Below are 17,740 nucleotides of genomic sequence, written 5' to 3'. Positions count from 1 at the left end.
ACTAAGAGTTATAGTCATAATAAGCAATGGTCTTTGGACAGGGTGGATTTTTTTCCTAAATAAAAATGAGCTTGATGTGTTTTCTGAACTCAACTGATTTTTCAGGAAAACATTTGAGGAGAATTAATTAATTTAAATGCTTGGCTTATACATATGTTTTTCTTCAGCTCAGCTGTCTTGTTGGAAAATTCCATTTATTAAAACAACAATTTTGTGGTCACTAATTCTGGCTTATGTCTACATATGACCAAGCTTATACACATTTCTATTTTAGTTGCTATAATGTCACTGTATTAGTCATCTAAATTAGTGGGACAGTTGGTTTTGTCCGTTTAACTGCTCCCCCAAGAAAATGAAATTTGGATTGCATTTCTTAACTTCTAATGTCGCTAGTTAACACACTCAATGAATATTTTTTCAACACATCCTATAATTTCTAAAATATCAACATCTACCAAATAGAATTAATACATAAAAACTAAGAAAATATAAGGTGTAAGACCAATTTATATATATATTTATACAACAGTTCTGTCTGGTTCTCGAACCTTATTGGCTTATAGCCGTGATATATTTAAGTAATATCAGCACCCGTACAGCCTCTTTACCCTTTGTGTATTACTCCGCCCACATACAGCCAGCAAAAAGCAGACAATACAGATCTAAAGTTTAAAAGATGCTTCCTCAGAATGTTTAACTATCAGCTTATGATTTGAATCCAACGCGGAAGAAAGTAGTTCCTCATACAAAAGGGTTTTTGAGACTCTCCATGTTTGATTTTGTTTTTATATACACAACTATGCTGTCAAGCTGTTGTATAAATCCAAAATCACACGAGTAGCAGTGCGATATTGCTGTATATTGCACTGGTGGGAGGCGTGCATTGGCACGAGGCCGCAGACTGAGTGCCTAAAGCCTGATTTATACTTCTGCGTCAAGTGAATGGCGTAACCCACGGCGCATGTAACACGCGTGGCTGTGCATTTATACTTTTGCGCGCTGTCTCTGTTGGTCTGCATTAACACTTCCGAAACGCTAGTTGGCAGTGAGGTGTAAATCTTCCTCTGTGTCGTGTTTCTTCGCTGCTTTTTTGCGTTTCCTGAACACTTCCGGGATGTACTAGTGGCTTAAACTCGCTCATTTTGAGGCAGGAACCGGTGTACGTGCAGCAACTTTAACTATGAGGTAAACACAAAACAAAACTCTCCATCCAGAGCTCCTTGACGGGACTCCACACTTGTAAACAATCGCTCGCGCCATTCGCGCGGCTCTCGGTCACGCCCAGACTCGTCAGCGCTACCAAGCCGACCAATCACAGAGCTTGCGCTACGCGTCGTTGCGACGTGTAGTTACATTTTTTGAGAGGTGCACGTCAGTGACGCCGATGGCCACGGCGAAGGGCTATGCGTCAGCGCCGTAGCATACGCCGGCGTTTGACGCAGAAGTATAAATCAGCCTTTAGTGCCCCCATCAGTGCTGATATACAGCCGTATCGCACTGCTACCAGTGTGATATTGCTCATATATATATATATATATATATATATATATATATATATATATATTCATATATATATATATATATATATATTTATTTTTTTATTTTTTTTTAAATAAAACCTTTTTGAATGCTAAATCCTCTTTTTTTTTTTATACAAAAGTGTGCCATGAAATATTTCCGATTCTCATTTAACATGTTTTCTTGTTTTCTTTTTTTATTAGACTTTGGTTTAATAAAAAAAGAAAACAAGATAACAAGTGTAGAAGTGCAGCCGGATTATGTTTGTTTAATTTTTTTTTTCGTAAACCGACAATGATGTGTGTGAACTATTATTTAAAACTATTATTCAAAACTATTATTTTTACCAGTCATTATTTAAAACATCCAAAATATGGTCAACCATTGAGGTAGAGCAGGCAGTTAAAGGGTTGTGGAATCTAGATTATGAAATAGACTTTATATTATGTAATATGTCTTAAAGTTCTATGCAGAAGGCCTATAAGCAAAAACTGTGTTTTTTAATAATCAATCATTCCTACAATTGAGACGTAATTTTACTACTATTTGAAAAGTTTAGTATTTGTAGTGACACCTGGTGTTGCTATCACACATTACCACTCTCTTCCCAAAATCCCAGTAAATTGGTCATTTTTTTTACAGTACTAAAATTGCTTTTAAAAATGTATGTGTACTATGTGTTTCATTGTTCAACCAAAAATGTAAATTTACTCTCCCTCAAGTGCTTCCAAACCTGTTTGAATTTCTTTTATTTTGTTCAAGACAAAAGAAGAAATTTTGAAAAAATGTTCACTTTACACCCATAACATAAAATAAATACTATAGAAGCCAATAGTTAATTGGTTTACAACATGTTTTAAATATCTTATTTTGTCCTCAACAGAAGAAAGAAACACAAATAGGTTCGGAACAAGTAGAGGGAGAGTAAATAGCAGAAAATTCCAGTCACCCAAGCAAGAAAAGATTTCAGACTTTTTCCATAATGTGGTCGGATCAAAAGTGCGAGCGATGCTATTTGACTTTTTAAAGGATAGAATTTTTATTGACTCAGAAAAGTGTAATATCAAAAATAATACTCTACATCATATTGAAATAGCCCCCAATTATTAAGTCTGCTATGACTCCCAACTATAGCAAAAGCTACAAAATCTGTCACTATGTTGTATAATTTTTTTGTACCATAAAAGAGTCCATATTGGTACATATTTATACCTAAAATGATCATAAGTCAGGCCCGTAGTCAGCCTGGTAAAAGGGGTGGTTCTTTTTTTCTCAAAAAGTGGACCTTTTTGCAGTTATTTGCTTCTTTTACTATTTAATTATGAGGTTTAAATGCTGCATTTTAGTGACATTTTAAGCACTATTTTTTGCTGGATTAACTTGTCAGATGGTCATCATAACCACATTTTTAATGTACTTCCTAATAATGTATTTCCTAAAGATTAAAAATAAAGAAATATGAAGAAATGCTTATTTTAAAATACAAATTTAATACATCAAATATCATTAGAAAAACCATAAAGAATCTGTTAAAATGTTAAAATAAAAACTTTGAACAATTGTCATTTATTAGGCAAATAACAAACTGGCCAGCACATTTAACTTTCCTCAGTCAGAATTTGGGATGCTGAATTTGGCACGGCGTGACTTCAGAACAGGAAGTCTTGGCGTGCCACATTTCGTGTCCCAAATTCTGTACTGACAGCCAACAATTCAATTCAATTCATCTTTATTTGCATAGCCCTTTTACAATATAGATTGTGTCAAAGCAGCTTCACATAGAAGATTAGTGAATTGAAACAGTCAGTTCAGTTTTCAGAGTTTAACACAGCATTCCTCTTGGTCTTAAAGCCTTTTTCGATCGGTTATTTTCACAATTTATTATGGCATACAAGTCAAATAAGACAAATGAGGGCACGTGTGGGACAAATTCTGGACCCTTATCAGTGAACACGGATAGAACTGGCTAGATATTCCAACAGTACCACCAATATTGACCCTTTAGGTACCAAAAAATAAATAAAAACAGAAAAGGTACTCTTGTGACAGCGTTTGTGCCTTGATTTCTGAGAGTGCATAATAGGAAAGCAACCCAGGCATTTTAGTGCTAAAAATGCCATAAAACATTAAAGTGAGCATTTGAATGACATCATTTGCAAACGGGTGAAGAAATTTATCTAACTCTATAAAAAGACAAAATAGTGTTAAATGTTAATTGCCTCATGAGCTCATATATGAAGCTAACCTCATTTGATGAGCATCAAAGAACAAGGTCATGGAAAGACTTTGCCATTTACCACAATTGAGCTCGACACAATTGTATGGCAAACAATAAAGTGTAAAGAAAATGTTCAAATAAAGCCACGCCCATAAGCAGATCTCTTTTATGGGTCTGTGTAGATTGACTTCGTTATGGAAAAAACTACTGGCAATTTGTTATAAATCTTAAAATACTATTTCAGCGGGACCTCACATGAAGACAAGGAAAGTCTGCTTTATACATTCATTCATTTTCCTTTGGCTTAGTTCCTTTATTCATCAGGGGTCGCCACAGTGGAATGAACCGCCAACTATTCCAACATATGTTTTGCACAGCTGATGCCCATCCAGCTGCAACCCAGTACTGGGAAACATCAATACACACTAGAGCCAATTCAGTCTATTTAATTCACCTATAGCGCATGTTTTTAGACTGTGGGGGAAACCGGAGCACCCGCAGGAAACCCATATAAATACAGGGAGAACATGCAAACTCCACACAGAAATGCCAACTGACCCAGTTGGGACTCGAACCAGCGACCTTCTTGCTGTAAGGCGAAAGTGCCAACCACTGAGACACCTTTATGTCACCTTTATACATTCACCTATTTAAAAAATAAAACACTTCAGTCTCATCACTAAGGTGTAAGTTTTCCACCTAAAAATACATAGAGTTTAGTTTCACCCAGATTAGTGGAATCAGGAAAAATGTGGTGTTATGGAAAAAAAAACTTTCAATGGAAAGAAAAGTTTCCATTATTTGCAGCTAGTGTAGCAGTGCATCATGTTTAACTTTGATTCTCACGCAAGCAAGCAATGCTCTCAAACACTGGAAACATCTGCTATAAATGGAGATGATTTGAGAACATTAACACTGCTCTAAACGCGCTTGCAAAGACCATGAAATTACTACAATATACATTCCGTGTAAATTGAGCAGTTTGTACTGGACTGCTACGTGACCATATGGCACATACTTCAGAAAGTCCTTCTAATACGAAAATAAACACATCATTCATGTTGGATTGTTCTGTGATAAGATGAGCAAGAGGCAGGATTTTCAAGAAGAAAAATTGACAGAGGTTTAGAGTTTATACTTCACACGATCTCAAATCGAGATAAAGAGTTTTCAAGAACTTAGTGGCCCAAAAACAACAGCCGGCAAGCCAAAATAAAATAAAACACTGAAACGGCAACATTGTGAGTTCTTTCACTTGGAAAAAAAAGGTTTTATGACAAAAAAAGGCATTTAATAAATAACAGATCACAATACTTGCCCAGCTGATTTCAAAAATCTTCTAAATGGTGTGTTGTTTAAATATGCAAATGAGAAATTTTAAATGAAATATGAGCTGGTTTGCATACATCTTACAAAAATCTAAACATTTATTTATTTATTTTTTTTACAGTCAACAATTTTAGCAAAGAGACTTTTGAGTATCTACATTCACTGGCCACTTCATTAGGTACTCCTGTCCAACTGCTAGTTATCGCAGATTTCTAATCTGCCAATCACATGGCAGCAACTCAATGAATTTAGGCATGTAAACATGGTTAAGACCATCTGCTGCAGTTCAAACCGAGCATCAGAATAGGGAAGAAAGGTGATTTAAGTGACTTTGAATGTGACTTGGTTGTTGGTGCCGAGTATTTCAGAAACTGCTGATCTACTGGGATTTTCATGCACAACCATCTCTAGGCTTTACAGAGAATGATCTGAAAAAGAGAAAATATCTAGTAAGTGGCAGTTCTGTGGGCACAAATACCTTGTTGATGCTAGAGGTCAGAGGAGAATGGCCTGACTAGTTCCAGCTAACAGAAAGGCAACAGTAACTTTAATGAGCACTCGTTACAACCGAGGTATGCAGAAGAGCAACTCTGACCACACAACAGCTCAAACCTTGAGGCGGATGGGCTACAGCAGCAGAAGACACCGGGTGCCACTCCTGTTAGCTAAGAACAGAAAACTGAGGCTACAATTTCCACAGGCTCACCAAAATTGGACAATAGAAGATTGTAAAAACGTTGCCTGGTCTGATGAATCGCAATTTCTGCTGCGACATTCGGTTGGGTCAGAATTTGGTGTCAACAACATGAAAGCACGGATCCATCCTGCATTGTATCAACGGTTCAAGCTGGTGGTGTGGGGGGAAATTTTATGAATAGATAATGTCACAAAATGTCTGCAGTGTCTTGCATCAAGCATTTTACGGTGGTAGTTTATATTTTTATATTGTTTGAATTTTTTGCATTATTGTACAAAATGCATTATGTCTATGTTTTCCTGAACAAATATATCCAAACGAGATATACTGTATAACCTTCCAAAGAGCACTTCAGAGTGAAAACAATCTTGACCATCATATTAAAGTTTTATCCTCAATCCAAAACAAAGTGCTCAAAACTGGCCACTTCGAAGGGCCCTTCTGAAAGAAGGATTTAGAACAGTGCAACCACGCTGATGAACACTACAGGCCCTCATGTTAGGGAAGTTTCTTTGGTGTCATGGAAAGACAACGGAGGTCCAGAATTCAATCTTAAGTATAATTCTACCTATAAATGAATGTGTAGTTTTTTATAGCTACTATAGCAATACATATTTATAAAAAATATATGTAAATAAACAAAGTTATAAAGAAAAAAAGATAGATAATAATAAAATACATTTATTATAAATAAATAAAACTTACATAAATAAATAAACTACTAAAATAGGGCACAGCCTGTCATTCTGAGCATGTTGTGTGTCAACCCATGGACAAAAAATGCAACAAAGTAAAGGCACAACATCTTGATCAACTTGAGATGATGCAGAAGTGTTAAAATATTTGTTGTTGTTTTTTTTATCCCAACAACTTTGTCCATTCAAAGTCCAGAGAGTAAACCCAATGGTCTCAGACTCAATTCCTGGAGGGCCACAGCTCTGCGTACTTTAGCTTCAGCCACCTCCAACTCACACCTAGTAGTCTAAAGCAGTGGTTCTCAAAGTGGGGGTCGGGACCCCCCGAGGGGTCGCGGGACAATGAAGGGGGGTCGCCAGGTGATTTCCAAAAATCTATTTATTTTTATTAAACCATAAGAATTAACATATTTTATCCAGAACTATACTGAAAATAAAAATAGTCGTTTATAGTTACTATATACTATATAGTTACTATAGTAGCTTATAGTTACTAGTTCTATTGGATTGCGACCCCTGGGGTAATTACATTATATTAAAGGCAGCAATAGCGTCAGATGCATTTTGATTTTATTGACCTTATTCTCCGCCGGCGAGTGGGCGCTGCCATTTGACTCTTTTTGGCACGAGACTTCCGGTCTCATTCACTTCCATTCATTTTTAGACATTAAAACTGCTCGTTTCGCTGTTTGATGTTGCAAACTGATATTTCCTTGTTATATTATTCTACTTGGTCTGTATAGTCATGCAAACATTTGTTTATAGAGCAAGTAGTTTGACCATTTTTTGCCGTTTATTATTTCTTGTCATTTCTCCCATAGGCGACTGAAACGGAAGTTCTAAGACAATCGCGAAAACAGGCGCACTTCCGCATTTTAGAATAAGGTCAATAACATCAGGTTATACTTTCTGGCACATTTAAAGCACTGACACAAATTTAATTGGTGTGTCTGTGTCATTGCATGCAAGGTTTCTGTATTTATAACCACCTCAGAGGATATTGGGGGTCGCGAGTCACTGGCTTTGTTATTTTGGGGGTCGCGGGCTGAAAAGTTTGGGAACCCCTGGTCTAAAGTAGTCTTAAACACCTTGATTAGTTGGATCAGCTGTGATTAGGGTTGGAACAAAACTGTGCAGAGCTGTGGCCCTTCAGGAATCGGGTTTGAGACATTTGGATCAGAGCAGTGGTGTCCACACGGTCCTGGAGGGCCAGTGTTCTGGAAAGTTTAGCTCCAACCCTAATCAAACACACCTGAATCATCGAATTAAGCTCTTGCTAAATATACTAGAAATTTCCTGGCAGGTGTGTTTCATCAAGTTAGATCTAAACTCAGCAGGACACCAGCCTTCCTCGACCGAGTTTGGACACCCCTGGACTAGAGCATAGGGATGTCTGGGTGACTACAAATAAAAACTACAACTACCAGCAGCATGTGAACCACGTGACCATTGTTTTACTATTTTAATTTTCAAACTGAGCTATTATGTATGCATGTTATGGAAACCACGCCTATACATTTAACCTACATTGTTTTTAAAAATAATGATAACAATAACAATAATTAAAAAAAAGAAACACATCTGATTTATTTTCGGGGCTAGCCTACAAACTGACGTCATGCCCAAACGAGCGGACTGATTGGCGGGACAGAGCGGTAAGAGGTAAAAGGTTAACGCGTGGTTTTGGATGATCAAGCGGGCAGCAAAACAGTAAAGTACACTAGCCTTTGCTCCGTTTTTTTCTAGAACGAATCAATTTTCAAATAAATAATTTAGATACTCTTCTGTCGCTTTTATCAGGTAAAAAAAATCGCCGTTTAACGGAATTCAGCCGTTCCAGCTGGTGTCGGTTCACCCCCGGACAATTTGCTAAGCTAACTTTTAAGTTTTCGCGGTTTTGCAGTTGCTCGGATTGATATCTAAACGTCACGCACATTATTTGACACAAATCTGTTAATATTTATAGCACTAACCGGTTAAATCAGTTGAGCGTGTAATGGCTGAAAGACCCGAGGACCTCAATCTCCCCAATGCTGTCATCACAAGGATTATAAAGGAGGCAGTAAGTGTCATCAAAGCTAGCGCTGTTAGCCATTTGAACGAACACACAAACAAACAATGCAAATACATCTTTAGCATGAAACGCCACTTAAGTTCTGTAGAGAGTTTAATCAACTTGTAATCCTCTTGTTTAGCTACCAGAAGGAGTAAATGTGTCCAAGGAGGCAAGACGGGCGATATCTCAAGCAGCAAGTGTTTTCGTACTCTACGCCACATCTTGGTAAGTCTTGAGAGATTTTGTTTCTGTCTGTATTAAGCACTCCTGAAGTGTGTTCCCTAAAAGTGACTACAGTTCCAATTAATGGAAATTGTAATCATAGGCTAACAATGCATTTGGGAAACCAACAGCAGTGTTGAAATAGTTGCTAACTCTGGTGGAGACAACATCAAAGCTGAGAGGGCCCTATTTGGGTGAAATTTAACAACTGATGTGCTCAGGTATTTGCGAGCTAATGGGTCCTATATTTTAAGGGTTTGTGCAAGTCTTAAGAAATGTTCTTTTTGAAAAACTTCACTCTAGCCAATTGCAATCTGTTCTGTTTTGTTAACACCAGTGCAAACAGTTTTGCTATGAAAGCCAAGAGGAAGACACTTAACGCTGGAGATGTGATGTCCGCTATGGAGGAGATGGAGTTTGAGCGTTTCTTGCAGCCACTGCGGGAGGCACTTGAAGGTATTTTATGCTAAACAGAGCCTTTCAGATGTAGAGATGTCAACTTATTAATGCATTCATCATGTATGGGTTTATTAGTAATTTCACCCCAACGTGAAAATTCTGTTCTCTTTTTCTCGTATGTATTTTTGAGTTATGTATTTCTGGCCATCCATTAAAGTCTGTTAAAACTAGGCATGGGACAATAACCAGTTTCCAGGTTTACCATGGTTTGGAAAAGTCAAGATATTAAAACCATAAAAAATGTTTTGTACCGTTTCTAAGGTACTTGTAGAGGGTTTTTAAGTGTTGTAAGGAAATCTGTTTTTGAAGCAAATGAAGATAGAAGTCAATAATGTATCTAGCCTGACATGTTTACTGTTTCAAACTATTATAAATGTTTTTTTCAAATGTAATGTATTGTGTTAAATGGGGAAAAGTTGTTTTGTCACCAAGACATTACAAATATTTATATTTTACAGCAGTGTAAACAGTACCGTGAAACCATATTTTTTATCCAAGGTCATCATACTGTCAGAAACTTATACTGAATCATGCCTAGTTAGAACAGAAAACTATCATGCCTATTCAAGGGCAACTTTTCCATTACAGGAAAATATGAAGAGGTTAAGGTCAAGATTGTGTTTTTATGGGGGAAAGATATCATATTGGTGTGAATATCACATTTAATGACTTAATTCACAAAAAAATGTAATGTAGGCTATCGCCAGAAGCATTGGATTATACTGAGTGAACTCATTTTTGATCATTTTATAAACATTTGTAAGTGTCCAGAGTTTGGTTAAAACAACTTACAAGGTATCAAAAACATCTTGACATTTGAACACATCTTCATTTGTGTTCTGTGAAGATAATCTCTTCTAGGTTTTGAATGATTTAAATGGCAAAGGATGAACTTACCCTCAAATGCATATAACCATTTTGGTGCTAATTTTGTTTATTTAACAGCTTATAAGAAAGGTCAGAAAGGCAAGAAGGAGGCATCAGAGCAAAAACGCAAGGACAAGGAGAAGAAGAATGGCACAGATGAGAATGACAAGAGTAGGGATGAAGAGGAAGATGAGCACATGGATGATGAACAGGATGGGGAAAATGAAGCAGAGGAAGAGGATGTGGAGAACTGAAAGAGACCTTACTTTTTTAGTCTGGGTTCCACTTTTATAGTGTGGACAGGGACAAGCCTATGGTACCGTTTTACCTTATGCAACTGAATATCTGAGGCTGTATTACAGTGAGCTGTTGTGCAAGGCAAACTGGACATTAATTCAGTTAGATCAGAATTCATGGACAGATTATTGTAAGTAATTTAACATACTGTCACTTGGGTCAAGAAACTACACGTTGTTTAAAGATTTGAGGTAGGAAGTGAACAGTGAGCAGCTTAAAGTACCTGGGAAGCATTTTTGTAAGAATTTCATTTAATGTAAAATCTTTATACCGTGGTGTTTCTATTGATTTTATGATTGGGCTCTACAACCCAAATGTTAGATACTTTTGTACTTATCTTTGTACCACTCAAAAATATTTGAGTACTTAACCCCCCACCCCCCCAATTAAAGTTTGTTGTGTTAATAACTGTGTGACTAATTTATATTCCACCCTGCACACACTCTTGAAATATAGAACTCATTAAATGTTGCAAATATCTGAAAGATTTTAGCACATCAGTTGGTTAACATCACCTTATAATGACCCTCTCAGCTTTAATTTTTCCAACTATTTTAACACTAATGTTTGTTTTTCAAAATCATTGTATGCTTATTACAATTTACACTGATTGGCACTGTAGTCACTTTTGGGAATTGCACCTCAGGAGTGTTAAGCACAAATTCTAGTCAGGGTTTTACACAAGGAAGCCTTTAGGGATATTGTCTAATGCTGCATCCTAATTTGCATACCATCTGTCCTAAATAGTATTTGAAAATAGAATTTGTATTTTTCAAATTATAGTATGTTGAAAAGAGTATGCCAAGGATTCCTGATTGTTGTACTTTTTCCAGTGTAGAACAGTCCATACTCCACCAATATTGCCTACGTTACATTGTGCTTGAATTCAATTATAACTACAAACCCAGGGTATGGGTAAATAAACTACAAACATGATGGACATGCAAGACCAGCTGTCAAGTAGAGAGGCTGGTTAAAGATTTTGTATGACTTAAATATTTTCTAGTGGGCTAGATATTATTTAAATAGCATGTGTTATACTTATCTGCAACTACTGAACCTCTATAAAAGACGCTTGAACCATAACATCTGAATGTTGAAGTTATGCAAAGACCTGAGATTTCTCTGCATGTAAGACTCGTGAATGGCAAATTCTCACTTCTGCTTCTCAAATAAGGTAGGAAATTAAATATGAAAGTGGGGGCTCATAACTAAAGCAACACAATGACTTAACAAAATAGTATGTCCTAAAGCTTGCATACCTTTTAATACTCAATTTTTCCTTCACACACACAAAAAAACACACTTTTAGGGCATAATACACTAAATATGACTAAATATTTATGCTGTGTCCTATGTATAAAGATCCTGGGTCTTGTGACTAAACATTAAGTTAATTTTGTAATATTTCTCTACTCAAAGCTCTATTAAACTCATTTCGTAGTTGCATACAATTCTGATTCTACTTTAATACTAAACATTTTCCTTTTAAAGTATCCTCTCACCACAAGGCCCAGATCCCAGCTCTACAATACATTGAGGATTATAGAAGGTCACAAACCACAGAAGTCAAACTTTATGCTTATGAAAAATTTATTTTGGTCTTCAATCCTCCATTTTACTCCTGTAATAAAAAGAAAGTCTAATTAAAGCCAGCAAGTGAAATAACCATTGCAAAGCAGGATTAGTGGCACAATACTTACAGTTGGGCACTCAACTGCACCGCTGTTGATGTCATCAATGACATCATGGGGAAGGCGACCATCAATGGTGCAGCCCACAGACTGAGCTGTGCCAAGAATCTCCTTAATGGTACCTGAGCGGCAGAGGAAAAGATTCATTTGTTTACAGACCAAATCAACAGCACTCAAGCATGCAAGATTATATGCCATGTTCCAGGCCTTTTGGCACAGGGCTAGTCACTGAATTGACCAGTCCTGCTTCCTAGAGCTGGGTCACTCTAAGCTTCCTCTGGACAGTACACGGTCACTCTTACAGACAAGCACAGTGGCGGGAGGCTCATGGAGACATTCTTGTGTAGATGTACATGGACAATACAAGTACATACCTGAAAGTTCCCTGGCAATTGATCTGTGCCTCATGACGCGGGCAATGTTGACGATCTCATCAAAAGCAACACTTCCAGAGTGCTTGACTATAGAAGGAAAGAGAAACATGATAAATGTCAGGAGAAATACTAAATTTGCTCATGTCAAACAGATACTATGCACAGCACTGTTCAAAGTTTTGTTGGTGGGTAAGATTTAATGCAATTAATTTAAAGCAGGCACACATTGTTTATCAAAAAGCTGGAAAGTCATGTGAGATGAATTGTCAAGTCATTTTTAAAATGCTGTTTTTGTGCTCTAGACCTACTAATAACAGTTGTGTTGGTTAATGATGGGGTAAAAACATCTTCGCTTCAGGATTAATGTAAATATTTTAGCAGCAACACTTAATTAAATAAGTTATTGACCAGAAACTTGTATCCATAATGTTTTTACTGGCAAATATTTCCATTTTTCATATCCTTTAACATGAATATCGTGCCTTGTATGTGTGCACTATATTCTACCATACAATAAAGCTCTGATTTGCACAAGTAAACATGTCCCAGACCTTTCGGCACAGAGTTACCCATTAAACTGGGCAGTTCTGCTTCCTAGAGCTGGGTCACTCTGAGCCTCCTCTGGACAGTACACAGTCACTCTTACAGACAAGCACAGTGGCGGGAGGCTCACGGTCCATAGCCACAAAAGGTCACAAGACACAAAAGATGCCATTCCTACAATAGTGCATTGAGGTGGGGTAAAAAGCCACTTACTGTTCTTGACCTTCTTCCTGTCACGGGGAGGTTCCTTCAGAGCCTTGATAATGAGGGCAGAGGCTGATGGCACTACCTCAATCTGGAACAACAACAAAACTTGTAAGCATCTAAAGGCTACATGACCGCAAGAGCCACTATACGGGCTGAAAGACTTTAAGCGCTTACCGCTGCTTGTCTGTTCTGGATGGTCAGCTTCACAGTGATTCTCAGGCCCTTCCAGTCACCGGTGGCCTTTGCGATGTCATCACCCACCTTTTTAGGGGACTGATGGAAAGAGAGAATGGAAAATTAGCATGCAGCATTTAATGGAGTCAATGTTCTTTGATGTAAAGTAGTTTGTTCCAGGTCTTTCGGCACAGAGCTGCCCATTAGTTTGGGCCGCCCTGCTTCCTAGAGCTGGGTCACTCTGAGCCTCCACTGGATTGTACAGAGTCACTTTAAAAGACTAGCACAGTGGCGGGAGGCTGATATAGGAGCACAGGTTTGTGACAGACAAATAAATATGCACTTTTAGGTATTGGTGGCGAGCACCTAATAAGCAATACTGAATAAATCAAAAACAGTCTTTATGACTGAACAATTAAATTACGAAATAATTTGATAATATTCATTCAACATCAGCAATTTTTCCATCCAAAGATGCAAATTAAACTTGCGCACATATACAAAATATTGCATAAGACATGTAAATAAAACAGCGTTTCCAGCCAAGTCAAAGAGAACAAAATCATCATTTGCTGATTAAGTAGGAGAAGCTACGTGAATATCTTTGTTTAATGCCTCAGAAGGCAGTATGCCAACACACTATAAACATGTGATGGCATTTGAAGCGTCAGACACAGAGCACAGCCACTCGACAATTCTGGAGGCAATTAATATAATAACATTAATACTGGCCTTTTAGAATGACCAAAACAACATTTCAGATGTTTTACAATGTGCCCAGCCGGCTGGTTTGCCCATTCACACACATTATCACCACATTATCTTATAGCAAACATGACTTTTTAATGCACATACTGGAATTTGTTCAGTAAAAATGTTTACATTGTAGTTTATGCGCATCTTACCAAATAAAAGGTTTGTTTTTTAAATGTGCATTTCGGCACTTCAAATAAACTTTAAATGTGCATATCCAAAGTGTGCATAAAAACAATTGGATGGAAACACCATAATGTGTAGCTAATGTTCTGCTTTGACAATGGAAAAAATTTCTTAGAATTGGAAGAGTAAAATAAAATTTGTAATATAATCTTGTTTGATAAATGGTTGTCTAAACATGTGTAGTGGCTCTGACACTGATAGTTGGTTAAAAATACAAAAGTCTTTTTATTTTAGTAATTATTAAATTTAACTAATTATATAGTTACAGAGTCCTCAGACCATTTTGAGGCATGTAAACAAAAACAATGGTCCCAACGCATTTCCTGTTTTACATTTTTAATTTTCAGAGCTTCTGAGGATCCAAAAAGAGCCACATATTGATAATGGTATGATAGAGGATTAAGTTAAAATTGAATCGCTTTTTTACAATTATGAAAAAGCATGATAACAAGCAGGAAATGTTTATGGGCCAATGACATGACCACACTGAAATGACCTATACATGCATTTTGTGGCTCAAAAGACTTGGATTAAAGCCCGTCATATTAATTACAATATCACATCAGATAAATCACACAGCTCTCTGAATATCTGAAAGCAAATCTATATCAGATTGGACTATTATGGCAATACTTACAAGACCCAAAGGTCCAATTTTGGGGGCCAGCGAGGAAGTGGCACCGACCTCTCCACCAGTGCATCTCATGAACACTAAAAAGAAAAAAACTAAATTAAGAAATGTAAAGAGACAACTAGCCTCATTAACAACTAAACTCATAATGTTCTTAAGATTGTGTTGACTGCTGTGTGACATTAGCGAAGAGAGAACTTAAACTATTTAGCATTGTGTATCATTTACAGCAACTGAAAACAGCACAGCATCTTACAAAGGTCAGTTAAAAAAATGCAAGCCATAATAATTATGCTACAACCGAAAAGAAAATGGGCAAACTGGCCTATAGAGAGACAAAGTATGGCATTATAAATATACTATTGTTTGCAGAAATTGCCCTCCCCCAAAGTTGTTAAAAGAACACTAGCTGGAGTTCTACATTGAACTTAGTCACCAAAGCTATAATTTAAGTAACGGGCAACTTCGATTGTCCATTTGATCAAGACAAGTCAATAAAATTCACCTGGTTACTTTCAGCTTAAAGGCGAATAATGTACATTAAATAATAGCGCTAACTTTTTAATGGTATATTTTATATGCATTTTTGAATAAACGCTAATGTTGATCTTTATAAAATGATAAACTTTATATGCAGCAGTTGTACTGCAATTTCTATTATTTGTAACTTACTATTGCACGTTTAAAATAAAAGGCACGTTAAAACTACATAACGTATTTGACAATTCTACACAGACTATTCTGCACTATTAAGCTAAAGACACGAGTTCCATGATGATCACGTGTGCAGCAAACTGCTGAACTAGAGAGCACATTAATCACGTTTCAAAGCTTACGATGAATCGTTAAAATAAGCCGCAGCTGGCACTTCTAAAGACACATAACATTCAATCCGATTAGACATTAAGTTTAAAATTGTTCGGTTAAATAAAGCTCAGTAGTTTTACCCATTCATCGTTTATTATAGTCCCGGCGCTCTGGAGCCCAGAGCACAAACATGGCCGCTTGGTCACGCTCAAAAACCCGTCGAAACGTTACAGTATTCCTCACACATACCAACTTTAATCTCGTTGGGGTCGAATTTAGGAGGCATGGTGTATCAGATGAAGTTGAGTTCACTTCAATTGGAATTGGTGAGGGTGTCGGATGAACCCGGATTCGGGACGACCGAAAACTGTTGCACCTTCACCACAAAAGTGAAAAAGGAAAAGGCCGAAGAGAGCGCAAGCTGAGAATATAAAGGCGACGAAGTATCGCGAGAACTTGGCAACCTTTCACACTGCGGCGACGCATTACGTCATTCACAACATCCGAGAAGTTGTTCCTGGTGTTTGTGGTGTACTGTCCGAGAGGGAGTATGCTAGGTATCACAGGACAGTAAATTGATTAAGAAACATCTCAAAGAACCTATGTTTTCATAACATATATCAGCTATAGGACTAACGGTTATTTGCGAATATCCATCGTTCAGCAGGTAACGTTACGTCCACTTGTTTATAAAGGTAATGTTGCGCAATTGTCGTAGCCAGTCTTTAGACTGATGAAAGCGGGACATTTGTGAATGGTTATGGATATTGAATAATTATTATTTGTCAGTTTACGCGTTTGTTTTTGTGTTTTTTTGTCCTACTTCTATTAGTTCAGGGCGTTCTTGGAGATTGTCAACATCACATTCAGTCAGGTTTCACACTGAACCGTCCAGTGGATGTTGTGGGGTTTTAACTAGACAAATAAAATCTCGCTAAGCCTCAGGATGTTTTTGTTCAAAAAGAAAAAACCCAGTGGCGATTCCAGGAAACGTCTCGAGTACCAGCTGTGTTTGGTGAGTGTCTGTTGCATTGCAACGCACCCACATTTGTTACTGATAGAGATTATAAGTGTGAGCAGAGCCTCTTTTTAAAGCAACGTCCACAGTGCAGATCCTAAAACACATGCCTATGTTTTGTGCAGGCCAAAGAAGCAGGTGCTGATGACATTCTGGACATTTCTGCCTGTGAGCTTTCAGAGGTACACTTCAGACACCTTAGTGACAATCCCTATTTTCATTGTGGACAAATGATGAAATGATGAAATATCTGCTTCTTCAGGTTCCCTCCTGTGCCTTCTCTATGTGTAAAGTGCTTCAGAAGAAAGTGAGTCTGTATATTTCTTTCTCTGAACTGTTGGTGGTCGGAGCGAATACAATTTTGAAAGCAGTTTTTTCTTTAACTGTAGGTGTTAATTCTTCATACAAATGACCTGAGGTCACTCGTACCTAAAGGCTGCTGTCTTGGTGCCTTAGCAACATTAAAGGTGAGAGAAACTGACTGATGTCACCAATGAAAAATAAATAACTGTCTCGCTATATTGTCTAGTTATATCATCTCTTTGTTCATTCTAAAGGTCTTGGATCTACATGAAAATAAGCTCACATCACTTCCAGATGAGATCGGACAGCTTTCGTCCTTGCAGGTATATCTATTTTATAAGATCAAAGTTCTAAATTGTACTATCTAAAAACAGAATAATATGCTAATAGAATATATATATATATATATATATATATATATATATATATATATATATATATATATATATATATATATATATATATATATATATATTATAGATAAGTTAACAGCAGTTTTTTACTGTGCACCAACTCACCATATCTGGATGATTTCTGAAAAATTGGGATACAACATAATTTTTTTAAATTATCAAAAGAAAATTAAAAAAATACATATTTTATTAATACTTTTATTGCATTAATTGAATGCAGCCTTGGTAAGCAGAAGATTTATTTGTTCATAAATATTACAATGTTATCAACCTCATTGT

At 36.9% G+C, this 17,740-nt stretch overlaps 3 protein-coding genes and 3 non-coding genes across 19 annotated transcripts in view; 2 read left to right on the top strand and 4 right to left on the bottom strand.

Moving 5' to 3' along the window:
• Positions 1 to 1,138: 1,138 nt before the first annotated feature.
• pole3 (polymerase (DNA directed), epsilon 3 (p17 subunit)) lies at positions 1,139 to 10,766 on the top strand. Of its 2 annotated transcripts, none has more exons than XM_087251523.1 (4): positions 1,139 to 1,185; positions 8,653 to 8,738; positions 9,073 to 9,191; positions 10,140 to 10,766. In XM_087251523.1, the coding sequence occupies exons 3-4, from the start codon at positions 9,089 to 9,091 to the stop codon at positions 10,313 to 10,315; spliced, it is 279 nt and encodes a 92-aa protein (XP_087107649.1). In that variant the 5' UTR covers positions 1,139 to 1,185; positions 8,653 to 8,738; positions 9,073 to 9,088; the 3' UTR covers positions 10,316 to 10,766.
• A 1,166-nt stretch (positions 10,767 to 11,932) lies between these two features.
• rpl12 (ribosomal protein L12) lies at positions 11,933 to 16,131 on the bottom strand. Its single transcript, NM_201584.4, has 7 exons — positions 15,977 to 16,131; positions 14,927 to 15,000; positions 13,351 to 13,449; positions 13,183 to 13,264; positions 12,427 to 12,513; positions 12,062 to 12,174; positions 11,933 to 11,982 (listed from the first exon to the last, which is right to left on the bottom strand). Exons 1-7 carry the CDS (start codon positions 16,011 to 16,013, stop codon positions 11,977 to 11,979), a joined length of 498 nt encoding a protein of 165 aa, NP_963878.4. The 5' UTR covers positions 16,014 to 16,131; the 3' UTR covers positions 11,933 to 11,976.
• On the bottom strand, positions 12,247 to 12,373 carry LOC137490131 (small nucleolar RNA SNORA65). The gene has a single exon (XR_015492410.1). It is a non-coding gene; the product is annotated as a small nucleolar RNA SNORA65 (small nucleolar RNA).
• On the bottom strand, positions 12,965 to 13,091 carry LOC137490129 (small nucleolar RNA SNORA65). The gene has a single exon (XR_015492409.1). It is a non-coding gene; the product is annotated as a small nucleolar RNA SNORA65 (small nucleolar RNA).
• LOC137490130 (small nucleolar RNA SNORA65) lies at positions 13,520 to 13,646 on the bottom strand. The gene has a single exon (XR_015492408.1). It is a non-coding gene; the product is annotated as a small nucleolar RNA SNORA65 (small nucleolar RNA).
• An 88-nt stretch (positions 16,132 to 16,219) lies between the features above and the next one.
• Positions 16,220 to 17,740, top strand: part of lrsam1 (leucine rich repeat and sterile alpha motif containing 1) — a 30,421-nt gene continuing 28,900 nt past the window's right edge. For 6 of the 13 annotated variants that reach the window (XR_015490375.1, XR_015490371.1, XR_015490372.1 and 3 more), the window contains exons 1-6: positions 16,220 to 16,394; positions 16,560 to 16,742; positions 16,871 to 16,927; positions 17,008 to 17,052; positions 17,135 to 17,212; positions 17,303 to 17,371. Coding sequence is in view for 8 of the 13 variants with exons in the window: in XM_087252323.1 (XP_087108449.1) it covers positions 16,674 to 16,742; positions 16,871 to 16,927; positions 17,008 to 17,052; positions 17,135 to 17,212; positions 17,303 to 17,371 (318 nt within the window). In the remaining 5 variants the exon portion in view is untranslated. 13 annotated transcript variants of the gene reach the window in all.

The sequence above is a fragment of the Danio rerio genome, chromosome 5, assembly GCF_052040795.2.
Source record: "Danio rerio strain M-AB ecotype USA chromosome 5, GRCz13ab, whole genome shotgun sequence".
NCBI lineage: Eukaryota > Metazoa > Chordata > Actinopteri > Cypriniformes > Danionidae > Danio > Danio rerio.
Note: the sequence above shows the minus strand (reverse complement) of the source record. Positions and strands in the feature narration are given on the sequence as shown.

Bases quoted from the DNA above. Each gene is read 5' to 3' on its own strand.
- pole3 (XM_087251523.1), top strand. From the start codon at position 9,089: ATGAAAGCCAAGAGGAAGACACTTAACGCTGGAGATGTGATGTCCGCT. The intron at 9,192-10,139 runs GTATTTTATGCT...TTTATTTAACAG, and splicing joins ACTGCGGGAGGCACTTGAAG to CTTATAAGAAAGGTCAGAAA.
- rpl12 (NM_201584.4), bottom strand. From the start codon at position 16,013: ATGCCTCCTAAATTCGACCCCAACGAGATTAAAGTTG. The intron at 15,001-15,976 runs GTATGTGTGAGG...TTTTCTTTTTAG, and splicing joins CCCCAACGAGATTAAAGTTG to TGTTCATGAGATGCACTGGT. The intron at 13,450-14,926 runs GTAAGTATTGCC...TCTTTCCATCAG, and splicing joins AAATTGGACCTTTGGGTCTT to TCCCCTAAAAAGGTGGGTGA.